Here is a 17,507-nt window from a genome sequence, read left to right as displayed (position 1 = left end):
TGACCGGCAGTATTTTAATTTACCGGACCCATATGCATTGGTTGCGTAACCTGATTAGGGCATCCACCCACGGATCTCAGAATGACAGAAATCACATTTAGTTTATGGTAATTCATTTAAACAAGCAACTCTGATGCAACGGCGTGCATCATTCTTACCGAACTCCGATGAGCAATTTGAAGATGTTAGAATACGCGTCCATAAGGCTAGGGGAAGCAAGGCTTTCCCTAAAGTAAATTGAATTGCCAAAATTATATAGCCTAATTAGCTTACTCCTGTCTATACAGAAATGCATAAAATCATTCAAAATAGGCTACTACACCAGAAAGCATGATTTGGCCACAGAGGATAATTAGATTCATTAAAATAAAATAAAACTAGATAGTTTTAAATCGCATAGCCTACAGTCAGAACGGCCCACAATTTGGGCAGAGCACACAGCAAATACCAAATCAATGATTGTAATTCACTAACAGTCGCAACTCAAAAAGAGACCCAGCAAGGCATATCGCAATATTTAAAAATACAATTGCAGAAAAACAGTTTGGAAAACAAATGGCTATTGCTGTAAAGAGAAGACGATGAAAAGACTCCAATCCGTCTTTTAGTTATCAAAATCCTATACTTATCCCCGGTAAGTGAGCATATTCACTGTCTTTATCATTGGGTCAGTGCCACTTTTGTTTGTTTTTGGAAAATAATTTCCTCCTCCAGGTTAGATGGACGTCATATTGTATTTGTGCCTCCCCTTTTCGTAGGCCTAATACATTTGTCAGTGTTAGCAGAGTAGGCCACATAGTAATTTTTGTCATATAGAAAAATATTCTGATAATGTCTCCAGTCATATAAAGTGTCGTAGAATTGCATGAAATATGTTTATAAAAGGCCAACATTTTCCTGTGCAAAGAAAGGGGGAAACATTTTAGACTATCTGATATAGCCTATAGCCTCCTCTAAGCCACTACGTGCTGCATTGAATATACTTTTTGCGAACAGTGATTGAGTTATATTATTAGCCTAAATTATGACTATCCAATCTAATCATCACATTAGGAATAGTAGGCTCTCTTACATAAGTCTGCAAATACAAGGATGCATGGAATGCTTTATTAAAATGAGTTTCCCCAAAATTGAAATCCACGCGCTGCCTATGTTAGAATAACTGCCCACATGTTATTTTCCTCAGCCAAGTAACGAACTGCAAAATCACTAGCTTATGTCAATCTACTATCCCCCATAGTAGAAAAGTTTACCTATTCTATCGGTCAGCTTGTCGTTCTGTGAGAGAACGAAATAGCCTATTCCAAACAGACTCTGGGACAGTTGTGGGACAATAGATCCCAAATTCATACAACCAGTAGGCCTAGGCTGCATCCAAAGAAAACATTAAAAAGCAATGAGGCTCATGCAACAGATCAGAACGTTTAGCATAAAATGCTGATAAACTAGTATTTCTTTACATTATAAGCATAGCAACGCTCACAAGGCAATAGGCTACGAGCGAATGTTAGTTCCATAATGCAATTAGCGGGAAAAACACCATTGTGAGCGGTTTCATGTGACTGAGATGAAAATATATGTTCAAAATTTAGAAAGAGGGGAGCTCAAAATATGCAACAACTAGCATGGGTTGCTAATATGACTAGGAGTGTGCCTTTGGCTACTGGACAATGAAAGAAAGTTGATTTGAAAACCAAAAGAACATGAGAAAAACAGGCTACTGGTTTCAATGGCATATGGAAGTCTTTATAAAATAACTGCATGCGCATTTGGTTGGATTTTGGTGAGGCTACTTTGGTAAGACATGTTCAGTTTTCAAACAAATAAGTATGGCAGCGTTCTATGTCGCGGGGGACTTAAATTAAAGTAATTTCAGGTCCGTGATACCGAATTACTATGAACCCATTGACTGTCCAACTCGCGGAAATTCCACTCTTGACCACTGCTACATGCCTTTTCTGCAAGGGTATAAGGCCCTCTCCAGTCCTCCTTTCGGCAAATCTGAGCACGACTTAATTTTGCTCCTCCCCGCCTACAAACAAAGACTCAAGAGGGAAGTTCCGGTGGTCAGGTGTGTACAACGCTGGTCTGACCAATCAGAATCCATACTCCCAAGACTGTTTTGATTAAATGGACTGGAATACGTTCCGGGGCGCTTCTGGGGATAACATCAACGAATACGCAGACTCAGTCACCGGATTCATCAAAAAATACATATATGATGTAATACTGATGGGGTCTTTCAAAACTTACCCAAATCCAAAACCATGGACTGATGGCAGCCTTGTCGGGACACTGAAGGAGAGAGATGCTGCTTATAAAACATGGCAAGGTGACTGGGGACAATTGTATGGTTAAACATCACAAATGAGACCTACGCAGATCGATCAAGATGGCGAGACAAGTATAGGGACAAAGTGGAGGAGCAATTCAGCGGGGGTCGGACATGAGGTGTATGTGGCAGGGGCTTCTAACGATCATGGATTACAAAAAGAAAGCCAGTCACGTCGTGGACACCAATGCCGCCCTACCGAACAAGCTAAACTGCTGTTTCTCACACTTGGAGCATAATTACTCTGAGCTGCCAAAGAGAGCCCATGAGGACAATGAGGGCTATGTGCTTACGGTCTCCACAGAGGACGTATGTAAGTTATTCAAGCGTGTTAACCCTCGCAAGGTTGCAGGCCTAGACGCCATCCCTAACCACGCCGTCAGAGCATGTGCAGACCAGCTAGCTGTTGTGTTTCCTGATATTTGCAATCTCAGGCTGTTATCCCCACCTGCTTAAAAATGTCCACTATCATCCCTGTGCCCAAGAAAGGGAAAGTAACTGAACTGAATGACTACTGACCTGTAGCACTCACTTCCGTCACCATGAAGTGCTTCGACAGGCTAGTCAAAGATCATATCACCTCCTCCCTCTCCAATACACTCAACCCTCTCCAATTCGCATACTGCCCCAACAGATCCACAGACGACGCAATCGCCATAGAACTGCACAATGCCCTCACCCACCTGGGCAAAAGGAATGCATACAGTGCATTCGGAAAGTATTCAGGCCCCTTGACCTTATCCACATTTTGTTACGATACAGCCTCTAAAACGGAATTGTCCGTAGCGCTCCGAGACAGGATTGTGTCGCGGCACAGATCTGAGGAAGGGTATCAAAAAATGTCTGCAGCATTGAAGGTCCCCAGGAACACAGTGGCATCAATCATTCTTAAATGGAAGAAGTTTGGAACCACCAAGACTCTTCCTAGAGCTGGCCGCCCGGCCAAACTGAGCAATCGGGGGAGAAGGGCCTTGGTCAGGGAGTTGACCAAGAACCCAATGGTCACTCTGACAGAGCTCCAGAGTTCCTCTGTGGAGATGGTTGTGATTCTGGAAGGTTCTCCCATCTCTGCAGCACTCCACCAATCAGGCCTTTATGGTAGAATGGCCAGACGGAAGCCATTCCTCAATAAAAGGCACGACAGCCCACTTGGAGTTTGCCAAAAGGCAGCTAAAGACTCAGACCATGAGAAACAAGATTATCTGGTCTAATGAAACCAAGATTGAACTCTTTGGCCTGAATGCCAAGCGTCATGTCTGGAGGAAACCTGGCACCATCCCTACGGTGAAGCATGGTGGTGGCAGCATCATGCTGTGGGGATATTTTTCAGCGGCAGGGACTGGGAGACTAGTCAGGATCGAGGGAAAGATGAACTAAGCAAAGTACAGAGAGATCCTTGATGAAAACCTGCTCTAGAGCCTCAGACTGGGGGCGAAGGTTCACCTTCCAACAGGACAACAACCCTAAGCACACAGCAAAGACAACGCAGGAGTGGCTTCGGGACAAGTCTCTGAATGTCCTTGAGTGTCCCAGCCAGAGCCCAGGCTTGAACCCGATCGAACATCTCTGGAAAGACCTGAAAATAGCTGTGCATCAACACTCCCCATCCAACCTGACAGAGCTTGAGAGGATCTGCAGAGAAGAATTGGAGAAACTCCCCAAATACAGGTGTGCCAAGCTTGTAGCGTCATACCCAAGAAGACTCAAGGCTGCAATTGCTGCCAAAGGTGCTTTTACAAAGTACTGAGTAAAGGGTCTGAATACTTGTGCAAATATGATATGACAATTATTCTAGCAAATCAAACATCCAGTATCCTGTTCAAAGTAAAAAAAAACTGCAGATTTATTTTTTACCTGAAGATTATCAGTTATGATGCTCTCTGTGAAGCATAAATCATAGTCCACAGATGCGATAGTCCGGCGTCACTATGTGACATAGCTACGCGGCTCAGACCACCATCCGCAGGGGACGGGGATGCACAACCCGAATGCGCACCTCCCACCATTCCCAATGAATGTGACTCCGGTATGAGTCCTCTTTTCATTTTAATGTATTGATGGATGGAGAAATTGCATGAGCTGCGGAGAAAAGTATGAAAGCCTACGGTCCAATATTCTAGAACGCTGCTGTGCGTACGCGTACACATTAAGAAATTCTCTACCTTTGCTTCAAAAACACTTGAACTTTTTAATTTACACTTCTTAATGCAAATGAATAAATTCCAAAGAGAACTTTGATTACAAAAGCTGAGGAAGGACAGCATGGCCCTTCTTTACACTCGTGGGCGCAGCTACACTGTTGGCCACTGAGCAAAAGCAGAACAATCAGTTTGTCAGTAATTGTGTTGCAGAGCGGAAATCAGATCAAACACATCGGAGCAAGAGATAAAAGCTGACAATCTGGTTACCATACACATCCAGTGAGCGCATTCTCACCAAGCCGCAGCAGCTCCCAATAGAATCAAGTGGGAGGTTGGGGAACGCATCCATCAGCTGACATGGCTGCTTACATTGAGGATCTCAAACCTGCCATGACTACATAGGCCTAATTTTAGGCCTCTCAGTGTATAGTTTCCTCAGTCTGTTCAAGGCAGCCACTCTCTCCATGTTAAGTTTATCTGGCATCTTCACAGTGAAACTGTAGGGTTGGAACTGTAAATGTCTGGGTGATGTTTGTTTGTGTAAAATGTATGTCTGTAAACAAGAATTTCCTCGGTGGAGAGCAATAAATAAAATTCAATTACAATGGTTAAAGAGGCCTTTTGAGCTGTCATACAGTTAGAAGCCTATCTGCTGTATATTCCATATCACACAATTAAATTATAATAATAATAATAATAATAAGCCATTTAGCAAACGCTTTTATCCAAAGCGACTTACGTAAAAATGTATGCACACATGACTGTATGTAAATTCAAACTAAGATGCAGACTTAGCCTGTCTTACATATGGATAGAAATACAATGAAAGTGCATTCTGTTTAGTGATGGGGGGAAAGAACTGATAGTTACAGTGCCTTCAGAAAGTATTCACTCCCCTTTACTTTTTCCACATTTTGTTGTGTTACAGCCTGAATTTAAAATTGATTGAATTTAGATTTTTTGGGTCACTGGCCTACATACAAAACCCCATAATGTCAAAGTGGAATTGTTTATCAATTTCTTTTACAAATTCATTACAAATGAAAAGCTGAAATGTCTTGAGTCAATAATAATTAAACTCCTTTGTTCTGGCAAGCCTAAATAAGTTCAAGATTAAATATTTGGTTAACAAGTCGCATAATAAGTTGCATGGACTCACTGTGTGCAATAATAGTGTTCTCTGTACCCCACACAGACAATTATCTGTAAGGTCCCTCAGTCAAGCAGTGAATTACTAACCCCGATTCAACCACAAAGAGCAGGGAGGTTTTCCAATGCCTCGCAAAAAAGGGCACCTATTGGTAGATGGGTAAAAATAAAAATAGCAGACATTGAATATATCCCTTTGAGCATGGTGAAGTTATTATTGCACTTTGGATGGTGTATCAATACACCCAGTCACTACAAAGATAAAGGCGTCCTTCCTAACTCAGTTGCCGGAGAGGAAGGAAACTGCTCAGAGATTTCACCATGAGGCTAATGGTGACTTTAAAACAGAGTTTAATGGCTGTGATAGTATAAAACTAAGGATGGATCTACAACATTGTAGTTACTCCACAATACTAACCTAATTGTCAGGCTGAAAAGAAGGAAGCCTGTACAGAATAAAACAATTTTAAAACATGCATCCTGTTTGCAACAAGGCACTAAAGTAATACTGCAAGAAATGTTTGGGGCAAATCCAATACAACACATTACTAACTACCACTCTCCATATTTTCAAGCATAGTGGTGGCTGCATCATGTTATGGGGTTGCTTGTAATCGTTAAGGACTGGGGATAAAAAAGAAAACGGAATGGAGCTAAGCACAGACAGAATCCTAGAGGAAAACCTGGTTCAGTCTGCTTTCCACCAGACACTGGGAGATGAATTCACCTTCCAGCAGGACAATAACCTAAAACACAATGCCAACTCTACACTGGAGTTGGTTACCAAGAAGACAGAGAATGTTCCTGAGTGGCCAAGTTACAGTTTTGACTTAAATCTACTTGAAAATCTATGGCAAGACTTGAAAATGGTTGTCTAGCAAAGATCAACAACCAATTTGACAGAGCTTGTAGAATTTCTAAAAGAATAAATGGGCAAAAGTTGCACAATCCAGATGTGCAAAGCTCTTAGAGACTAAAAGCCAATTTATGCTTGATCCGTTAATTTGGTCGGAGGATCCATATGGAGGGTGTGACGCAATTGCCGAGCCTCCGGAGGCAGGCAGAGGCCAAATTGAGCTCCGTACTGCATCGCCATGTGCCTTCCTTGAAGCACAAGAAGTATGAATGCCCTGACTTCTGCAGAGGCCGTATCACCATAAATGCTGCATGGCCAATGCAGATGTTGGATTGACAATGCAGCACCTTTTACCCAGAAAGACTCACAGCTGTAATCCCTGCCAAAGGTGATTCTAACATGCATTGACTCAGGTGGTTGAATAAATTAGATATTACTGTATTTATTTTCAATACATTTGCAAACATTTCTAAAAACATGTTTTCACTTTGTCATTATGGGGTATTGTGTGTAGATGGATGAGAAAAAATATCAATTTAATCAATTTTGAATTCAGGCTGTAACACAACATGTGGAATAAGTCAAGGAGTATGAATACTTTCTGAAGGCCCTGTACATATCGGGATATTACGTTTGACAATATATTGTATCGTTTTGACAGTAGTGCTAGTTTGCTGTACATGCACCAAAACTCCAGTATTTTTCCTTCATAGCTTGTTCTCCATTTTCTTTAAAAAAAATTGGGAGCAAATTTGTTTTCAGCACTTTTCTTTCCATGACTGATCAAAACTCGTTTTTTCATGGCTCTCTCATCTCTGTGCAGCAGACATATGGTGAGAAATATGTTTGGAACATCGAATCACAATAAAATCACAGTATCGAATCGCTAAACATATAGAATCGTAATACATATCATATACAGAGGCTTGCGAAAGTATTCACCTCCCTTGGCATTTTTCCTATTTTGCTGCCTTACAATCTGGAATTAAAATGGATTTTTGGGGGGTTTGTATCATTTGATTTACACAACATGCCTACCACTTTGAAGATGCAAAATTTTTTTTTTTGTGAAACACCCCCCCACCCAAAGGCAATACTTAGTAGAGCCCCCTTTTGCAGCAATTACAGCTGCAAGTATCTTGGGGTATGTCTCTATAAGCTTGGCACATCTAGCCACTGGGATTTTGCCCATTCTTCAAGGCAAAACTGCTCCAGCTCCTTCAAGTTGGATGGGTTCCGCTGGTGTACAGCAATCTTTAAGTCATACAACAGATTCTCAATTGGATTGAGGTCTGGGCTTTGACTAGGCCATTCCAAGACATTGAAATGTTTTCCCTTAAACCACTCAAGTGTTGCTTTAGCAGTATGCTTAGGGTCATTGTCCTGCTGGAAGGTGAACCTCCGTCCCAGTCTCAAATCTCTAGAAGACTGAAACAGGTTTCACTCAAGAATTTCCCTGTATTTAGCGCCATCCATCATTCCTTCAATTCTGACCAGTTTCCCAGTCCCTGTCGATGAAAAACATCCCCACAGCATGATGCTGCCACCACCATGCTTCACTGTGGGGATGGTGTTCTCGGGATGATGAGAGGTGTTGGGTTTGCGCCAGACATAGCGTTTTCCTTGATGGCCAAAAAGCTCAATTGTAGTCTCATCTGACCAGAGCACCTTCTTCCGTATGTTTGGGGAGTCTCCCACATGCCTTTTGGTCCTATGGACAGATACTCCAATCTCCGCTGTGGAGCTTTGCAGCTCCTTCAGGGTTATCTTTGGTCTCTTTGTTGCCTCTCTGATTCTCTCTGATTAATGCCCTCCTTGCCTGGTCCGTGAGTTTTGGTGGGCGGCCCTCTCTTGGCAGGTTTGTTGTGGTGCCATATTCTTTCCATTTTTTAATAATGGATTTAATGGTGCTCCGTGGGATGTTCAAAGTTTCGGATAATTTTTTATAACCCAACCCTGATCTGTACTTCTCCACAACTTTGTCCCTGACCTGTTTGGAGAGCCCCTTGGTCTTCATGGTGCCGCTTGCTTGGTGGTGCCCCTTGCCTAGTGGTGTTGCAGACTCTGGGGCCTTTCAGAACAGGTGTATATATACACTGAGATCATGTGACAGATCATGTGACACTTAGATTGCACACAGGTGGACTTTATTTAACTAATTATGTGACTTCTGAAGGTAATTGGTTGCACCAGATCTTATTTAGGGGCTTCATAGCAAAGGGGGTGAATACATATGCACGTACCACTTTTCCGTTATTTTATTTTTTGGAATTTCTTGAAAACAAGTTATTTTTTTCATTTCACTTCACCAATTTTGACTATTTTGTGTATGTCCATTACATGAAATCCAAATAGAAATCCATTTAAATTATAGGTTGTAATGCAACAAAATAGGAAAAACGCGAAGGGGGATGAATACTTTTGCAAGGCACTGTATCGGCACCTAAGTATCGTGATAATATCGTATCGTGAGGTCCCTGGCAATTCCCAGCCCTAATTCTGTTGTGGGCTCATCTCCCGCCACAACAAAAGTCAGACATTTACATTTACGTAATTTAGCAGACGCTCTTATCCAGAGCGACTTACAAATTGGTGCATTCACCTTATAGCCAGTGGGATAACCACTTTACAATGTGTTTCTTTTTTTGGGGGGGGGGGGGGTTGGGGTAAGGGAGGGGTAGAAGGATTACTTTATCCTATCCCAGGTATTCCTACATCAGATGCCCCCTTCCCACAGACAGGAAACCAGCAGCATTGCTATCACCCCTATTTGAGTCCAACGTGGGCGCTTATGACAGTGGTGTCGTTCCTGAGCGGTACCTTGTGATTTGGCCTTGAGGCGTCCCTCTGCCTTGTACTCGCCAGGGAAATGGGTAACTACTCACTGATAACTGCCTTTAGTGGAGACTGGGCCTTTGTTAATCAAATCAGAATGTCAATAGCTTCCTTATCTAGCTGCACCACCTATCAGCCTAATGTCAAATGAAAGGGGCCAAATGACAGAGCACACATTGACAAGAGGAGAGCAAATAATGATAAAAGGGACAGGTGTTATCACAGCGGTTGGTTACATGATACACCACTTTAATATCTTTGCTGAATGCACAACTTAACCATAAGTGACATGTTTGACATCCTCATTCCTGTTTATTAACGGTAACAGAGAAAGAACTGTGAAAGGCTTGGGAGAGAGCTATACAGTACTTAGGTTATAAACTACATGCAATAGCCTATTCCTCACTTGTAATTATATGACCATAGATAAGCAGGGATAGGCTACGATTAGTCAGGCTGTAATACACAAATAATTGCTATGTACAGCCTGAAGCTAATGCCTGCAAAATCGTGTAAATGTTCCTTACAAGCCAGAATGTTGAATAAAATTACATTTAAACTTACTCTACCGGTTGTCTGTGCGGTTTGTCATTCAGCTGCTCAAAATAAGAGACAAAATATCCACAGGAAAGTATTATTTACCCAACTTTTTAGAGAGGTAGGTAGGTTATATGTTTGGTTCTGAGGTCAAATTAGTTTTATATTGGATATTCGGTTCTCTCGTCAATAGCTAATGAACCAAGCATGCCATGAAAATGGAATATCCGGAATCAGGGGATGATGGAGAACAATCTTTTTATTTTTTTTTATCTACTATCCCCCAAAATAAAAGTGTGGATTGTTCTCCACTATCCTCTAAAACAGATTATAAACTGTGCTGTTCGAGCCCTGAATGCTGATTGGCTGACAGCCGTGGTATATCAGACCGTATACCACGGGTATAACAAAACATGTATTTTTACTGCTCTAATTACGTTGGTAACCATAAGGCACCTCGGGGGTTTGTGATATATGGCAAATATACCACAGCTAAGGGCAGTATCCAGGCACTCTGCATTGCATAAGAATAGCCCTTAGCCTTGGTATATTGGCCATATACCACATGCCTTACTGTTTAAATATACAATTTTCATGGCAAGCTTGGTTCATTACCTATTGACGAAAGAAAACCGAATATCCAATATAAAACAAATTTTATATCGGTGCAGAACCAACCATATAGCCTACCTACCCGCTCTCTGAGAAGTCGGCTAAACAATACTTTACTTGGGACATTTTGTCTCAAATTTCGAGCAACTGAAGGACAAACCACAAAGACAACCCGTTGAGTAAGTTTTAAATGTAATTTTATTCAAAATTATTGCTTGTTAGGAACATTTAGACGATTTTGCAGGCATTAGCTTCAGGCTGTATATACCAATTAATTCTGTATTACAGCCTGATTAATCAAACTACGCTACGATTAGCTACCAGACAGAGCAACGTTCAAAGCATGCAATAGCTGTATTCCTATTTTCAAGCAAATAAAAAGATCTAGCTGATCATGGAAACAATAGATTTATGAACGGTATACAATAAAAATGTGCGTTCCATAATATTAGCACACTATCAAAATAGCCATGTTAAAAATCTACACAACATGCTTCGCTTTTGTCTTGAAAGCATTCCTTGGACTGAATTCTCGAGGAAGCGAGCTCTAATGAATTTTCAATAAGATCAGAAAAGAGTCGGGGAAACCTACCTTTCGACTCAACGTTGTTCCCGAATAGAAATAATATGCTATGCCAAGCACCCAGAGGACCGCGAAGCATAGTAATATCCTCGATTTCCTTCGCATTGCTGTCTGTTTGAATGTGAAATAATTGTCTGATAGGCTTTGATTAAAGCGTCCGGTATCTGAGCTGTGTTCAGTTCAGCTTCGCCAGTCGAGTAGAGAGAGCAGGAAACAGCCAAAATCACCGGGTTAGAGGGGAAAGGGTAACCGTCTCTAATCCAATCACACTCCGTGGAGACACCATCGAAGGAGGAGTGATGGGTGTTGAGACGCTCCTCCATGCATTCTCGACTGACAGAATAAACATTGTTTAGAATATTGTAGCGATTTATCAGAGAATGTATTATTTGAGCGTTTGCAACATTGTCGCAGCGGATTTTAAAACGATCCAGCAGTTTGTGTAACAGATTAGGCGGAGCCTACCTCCATGGTCAGTGTCGATGAGGTGGTAGCCAGCAGATCTGACCCGCTTTCTTACAACTGCAATAGGGTCGGACAGCATTCCTGTGTATATTAAGAGACCACGGACCGGTGCGAAATATTGCTCAGAAAACGTACCTTAATCCAGTAATGAGAAATGTGTTGTACTCCCAATTGCTCATTATCCCAACTGCTACACTGGGAAGATTGAATGACTGTTAGTTTAAGTAAAATGCAATTTTCGTCCTCAAGCTAGCTCAGCCATTATAGAAAATTTACGCCAGCCATTATCACCTTGGCTGCTGTTGGTTCATGCACCTCAGTCATCTACAAACACAAAGCCTATTAGCTATACAATTGTAATGTTATACCCCTGAAGGAGGGGAAATATGAGATATGATTCACACTGACAGGTAGCATCAGTGACAACGAAAATGTATTAATTGTTTTTAACTGTAGCCTATTTGCATTGATGTAGCCTAGGCCTATATGGAAGATGTGCCATGTGGAGATGTTTATATATAAAAAAAAAAAAAGTAAAGTCCCTAACTTGTTTGATAAGTTAGCACAGATTTTCTCAGGGGACCCCACGTTTAGGAACCACTGTACTAACCTCTCTCTGCTTGCTTCCTCTCTCTCTCGGTCTCCACTGCTTCCACCTGCATACATTGCAGCCTGCCTCAGCTTCACCACTGAGCGCCATGTCACTGTCTGTCTCAGTAGCCTACTCTCTGTAAAGCAAAGTTATTATGAGAACTTAGTAGCATATTTTTTATTCCTGCTGAGGTAGGCTCCATTTAACGTAAGCTTCTTACTTCATCCTTCTAGCTGGCTAAGTAATACTAGCCAGAGCCCTTCAACGTTACTGCAATAGAAGTCTCTGCCGGCAGCTGGCCACCTGATTGACATATCTATAAGTGAATATTTACCAGTTGTGCACTCATTCTCCAAGAGTCGGTTTTTGTTTGTTTGGGGGATGCCGTCCAGCGGCAGGAGTCGCTGGACAGTTTTAAAATGGCCTTTTGTGAGGCACCTCACAAACACATTGTCAGCAGCGAGTTGCCTACTTGAGCCGACTGCGAGTTGGGGTAGTTAATTTCACGTCTCAGGCCCTCTACCTGTGTCATGAGAGAGCTGAGTTAGACATTTGAGGGAGTGGTGAATGTGCTGCTAAAAAGGCAAATCCGGGGAACACAGGCGAACAAACCACTGTTCATGATTCCACTCGTTCGCAAAGAGGCAGGCACGATTATAACGCAGTCAGATCAAGAATAAGCATTCTGAGCTTTGATCAACACTGGTTGAAAGCAAGTCTAAGACTAAGTCTTTCTATGCTTCCTGTTCTGAAGTTCAGTTTTTGTGTCTTTTACTTTAGGTTTTTACACCAGCTTCAAAACAGCTGAAAATACAATATTTGTGGTTACTGAAAATATATTTCACAGCGGTTTAGATGATACAATGATTCTCTGCTTGTTTTGTCACAAACTGACATTTGGCAAACTATTAGAATTTTAGCAACCAGGAAATGGCTTCACGGTGGGAACCCCACATGCGGAGATCATCCGTTCACCTACTCTGTGTCTCACAAAGACATGGCGTTTGGAACCAAAAATCTCACATTTGGACGCATCAGACCAAAAGGACAGATTTCCACCGGTCTAATGTCCATTGCTCGTGTTTCTTGGCCCAAGCAAGTCTCTTCTTCTTATTGGTGTCCTTTAGTAGTGGTGTCTTTGCAGCAATTCGACCATGAAGGCCTGATTCACGCAGTCTCCTCTGAACAGTTGATGTTGAGAAATGTTCCGTATTGACTGACCTTCATGTCTTAAAGTAATGATGGACTGTCGTTTCTCTTTGCTTATTTGAGCTGTTCTTGCCATAATATGGACTTAGTCTTTTACCAAATAGAGCTATCTTCTGTATGCCACCCCTACCTTGTCACAACACAGCTGATTGGCTCAAACTCATTAAGAAGGAAATAAATTCCACAAATTAACTTTTAACAAGGCACACCTGTTAATTGAAATGCATTCCAAGTGACTACCTCATGAAGCTGGTTGAGAGAATGCCAAGCGTGTGCAAAGCTGTCATCAAGGCAAAGGGTGGCTATTTGAAGAATCTCAAATATAAAATATATTTTGATTTGTTTAACATCTTTTTGGTTACTACATGAAGCCATGTGTTATTTCATTGTTTTGATGTCTTCACTATTATTCTACAATGTAGAAAATAGTAAAAATAAAGAAAAACCCTGGAATGAGTAGGTGTGTCCAAATCTTGGACTGGTACTGTATATATCTTTTTAAATAGATTTTCCTTTATTATTCTCCACTAACCCTACCACCCCTCCCCTAATTGGAGTAAACTAATGAACAACAACACTTAGGCTTCTACTTCCAGCTTAAAACATACTATATACATTTTACTGACACAGTCTATTTTACAATAGTTCTATTTTGTATTTTTTTTTCGTACAGATTATTGTTTTTAAATACAACTAGCATCCTACTGGCTTTCCAATTGGACCACTGTTGGTTACCCCATGTTTTCATATATTTTTTATTTAATTTATTTGATCATTAAAAGTACATAGAAGGCTGCTCCAGCCCAACAGTGAATAGGCCTACATCAAATGATCTGGGATACACAATAAAACCTGCAGGCTTATTTCCATTGTGGTCCTTTCATAAGTTGAGCACAGACAGATGGTATTGAATCCATTAGTCTTCAGTGACTGGAGATTCTATTTGTATTATTTCCAATATTTATTCACAAGTTTTCTCATATCAACAAACTGTTGACCCACAGTGAAGAGGCTCATTGAGCATTTTGGCTAATGTAACAAGCGAATAGTATGTCATTTATTTGTTTCCCCGCAATTTCATGATAATGATTGACATGTCTTAAACCTTAAATGTTGTGTGTTAATCCTTCATTGGCACTAATATAATTAATTATAGTGGCCTAATTCATGTGGTCTCACTCTCAAAGTATCACAACCTAGCCTAGGCTACTGATCATAGAAGTTCACACAATTATAGTTAATATTCTCCTCATCATCAAGGCTTTGTAGCCACAACATCTCTTGGTACTCATCTCTAATACTTGGCCCAACACTGCCTAATAGCCAGTCTTTCCCAATTAAATGTTTTACAACATGTATTCAGCTATTCAGTTAACATAAAAAGGAATACAAATGATTGTAGCACACTGTTGTCCTCTTATAGGAGGCCTTTTTCCTAATATACAGTGAGGGAAAAAAGTATTTGATCCCCTGCTGATTTTGTACGTTTGCCCACTGACAAAGACATGATCAGTCTATAATTTTAATGGTAGGTTTATTTGAACAGTGAGAGACAGAATAACAACCAAAAAAATCCAGAAAAATGCATGTAAAAGATGTTATAAATTGATTTGCATTTTAATGAGGGAAATAAGTATTTGACCCCTCTGCAAAACATGACTTAGTACTTGGTGGCAAAACCCTTGTTGGCAATCACAGAGGTCAGACGTTTCTTGTAGTTGGCCACCAGGTTTGCACACATCTCAGGAGGGATTTTGTCCCACTCCTCTTTGCAGATCTCCAAGTCATTAAGGTTTCGAGGCTGACGTTTGGCAACTCGAACCTTCAGCTCCCTCCACAGATTTTCTATGGGATTAAGGTCTGGAGACTGGCTCCAGGACCTTAATGTGCTTCTTTTTGAGCCACTCCTTTGTTGCCTTGGCCGTGTGTTTTGGGTCATTGTCATGCTGGAATACCTATCCACGACCCATTTTCAATGCCCTGGCTGAGGGAAGGAGGTTCTCACCCAAGATTTGACGGTACATGGCCCCGTCCATCGTCCCTTTGATGCGGTGAAGTTGTCCTGTCCCCTTAGCAGAAAAACACCCCAAAGCATAATGTTTCCACCTCCATGTTTGACGGTGGGGATGGTGTTCTTGGGGTCATAGGCAGTATTCCTCCTCCTCCAAACACGGCGAGTTGAGTTGATGGCAAAGAGCTCGATTTTGGTCTCATCTGACCACAACAATGTCATCCAGTTCTCCTCTGAATCATTCAGATGTTCATTGGCAAACTTCAGACGGGCCTGTATATGTGCTTTCTTGAGCAAGGGAACTTTACGGGCGTTGCAGGATTTCAGTCCTTCACGGCGTAGTGTGTTACCAATTGTTTTCTTGGTGACTATGGTCCCAGCTGCCTTGAGATCATTGACAAGATCCTCCCGTGTAGTTCTGGGCTGATTCCTCACCGTTCTCATGATCATTGCAATTCCACGACGTGAGATCTTGCATGGAGCCCCAGGCCGAGGGAGATTGACAGTTATTTTGTTTTTCTTCCATTTGCGAATAATCGCACCAACTGTTGTCACCTTCTCACCAAGCTGCTTGGCGATGGTCTTGTAGCCCATTCCAGCCTTGTGTAGGTCTACAATCTTGTCCCTGACATCCTTGGAGAGCTCTTTGGTCTTGGCCATGGTGGAGAGTTTGGAATCTGATTGATTGATTGCTTCTGTGGACAGGTGTCTTTTATACAGGTAACAAGCTGAGATTAGGAGCACTCCTTTTAAGAGTGTGCTCCTAATCTCAGCTCGTTATCTGTATAAAAGACACCTGGGAGCCAGAAATCTTTCTGATTGAGAGGGGGTCAAATACTTATTTCCCTCATTAAAATGCAAATCAATTTATAACATTTTTGACATTTGTGTTATTCTGTCTCTCACTGTTCAAATAAACCTACCATTAACATTATAGACTGATCATGTCTTTGTCAGTGGGCAAACGTACAAAATCAGCAGGGGATCAAATACTTTTTTCCCTCACTGTATACATAATACATTCTAGCAGTATCAACGAAAATCTATTTTTGCATGCCATTTTCCAGACATCAGAGAAGGCATCTCTCTAAATAACCTTTCCCTTGTGCTGAGGGCACACAGTGAAGTAGTATTTCTCTCCATCTCCTATTATGAAAAGGAAGAATAGAAGGTTTAACACACCTCTGATTGATCTCAGTGCATTTTGCTTAGCATACAAACAGCTTAATGAATCCATTAGGCTCCATACAAATCAACATCAGAGCATCAGTGAGAGGTAAGCCCACATGAAAATGGATTTCATTATTAAATTGGGCTTTTTTTGTCAATAGATGAAATGGAGACAGCGAAAACTGTATACTGCAAGTTACTTTGTAGGCCTACTTTGGTTCCTTGCTGTAAAACCACAAACCTGTATGCAGGGTCAGAGAGCTTTTCCATGCAATTAATCAACACCTATGGACAGGTGGTATCTGTTACTACAGAGTTACTGACTCACAGAGGCCTGCATGTCTAGGCAGGACTTCCAAACTCCCAATTAAAACACAGAAGATGGAGTCTCTGATCCCAGGATTCCCAAGCCACTCCCAAAGACAGAGCAAGTAGGACAAGCAGGGTTCCAGAGCTGTAATTGCCATTGACAAGAGGCTGCATGGTAGTTCTGCCAGAAATGTAGGTTCCCCTCATTAAAGTAAGAGGGCTTACCGAGGGTTGTCAAGTAGACTTCAAGGACTATTGGAGGACTTCAAGGACTATTAGAAAGACACAGGTTAATAAATATTGAAGGGATGTCCAGACTAGAGTGACTTCTGAGCAGCAGTATGAACCCTTGCAATTACAGTACCTCCTCATACATCAGAGGGGTTGTCGAGCTGTTACATCAAGGGGGGAACAAGATGGGGTGAACAGGGGAGAGGATAAATTAGCGAAAAGCTAATGAAGCAGGTGGTGATCCACAATGCAGACAATGGTACTTCATCTATCCCAAATAATCATATGAGTTTCACTAAAATCACAAGAGAACTACTTCAGGTAATAATTGATGTCAAATAATTTATGTATCACTACTTGTGTAAAATCATATTGGATTATATGCACTGCCATCATGCACATTGTGTAAGTACGTCCCCTGAACGAATCAGAGTTAAGGTATACAGTGCATTCGGAAAGTATTCAGACCCCTTCT

The 17,507-nt window shown here is 41.5% G+C and overlaps 1 protein-coding gene across 2 annotated transcripts in view; it reads right to left on the bottom strand.

Moving 5' to 3' along the window:
* galnt2 (UDP-N-acetyl-alpha-D-galactosamine:polypeptide N-acetylgalactosaminyltransferase 2) overlaps positions 1-11,265 on the bottom strand; it is a 98,128-nt gene extending 86,863 nt beyond the window's left edge. Inside the window, exon 1 of one of the 2 annotated variants that reach the window (XM_084142073.1) lies at positions 11,055-11,265. In XM_084142073.1, coding sequence (XP_083998199.1) covers positions 11,055-11,150 — 96 coding nt within the window. In that variant the 5' untranslated portion in view covers positions 11,151-11,265. The remainder of the gene's footprint in view (positions 1-11,054) is intronic. The other variant, XM_084142074.1, reaches the window with a different exon arrangement.
* Positions 11,266-17,507: the final 6,242 nt, after the last annotated feature.

The sequence above is a fragment of the Coregonus lavaretus genome (genome assembly GCF_964263955.1).
Source record: "Coregonus lavaretus genome assembly, chromosome: 25".
NCBI lineage: Eukaryota > Metazoa > Chordata > Actinopteri > Salmoniformes > Salmonidae > Coregonus > Coregonus lavaretus.
Note: the sequence above shows the minus strand (reverse complement) of the source record. Positions and strands in the feature narration are given on the sequence as shown.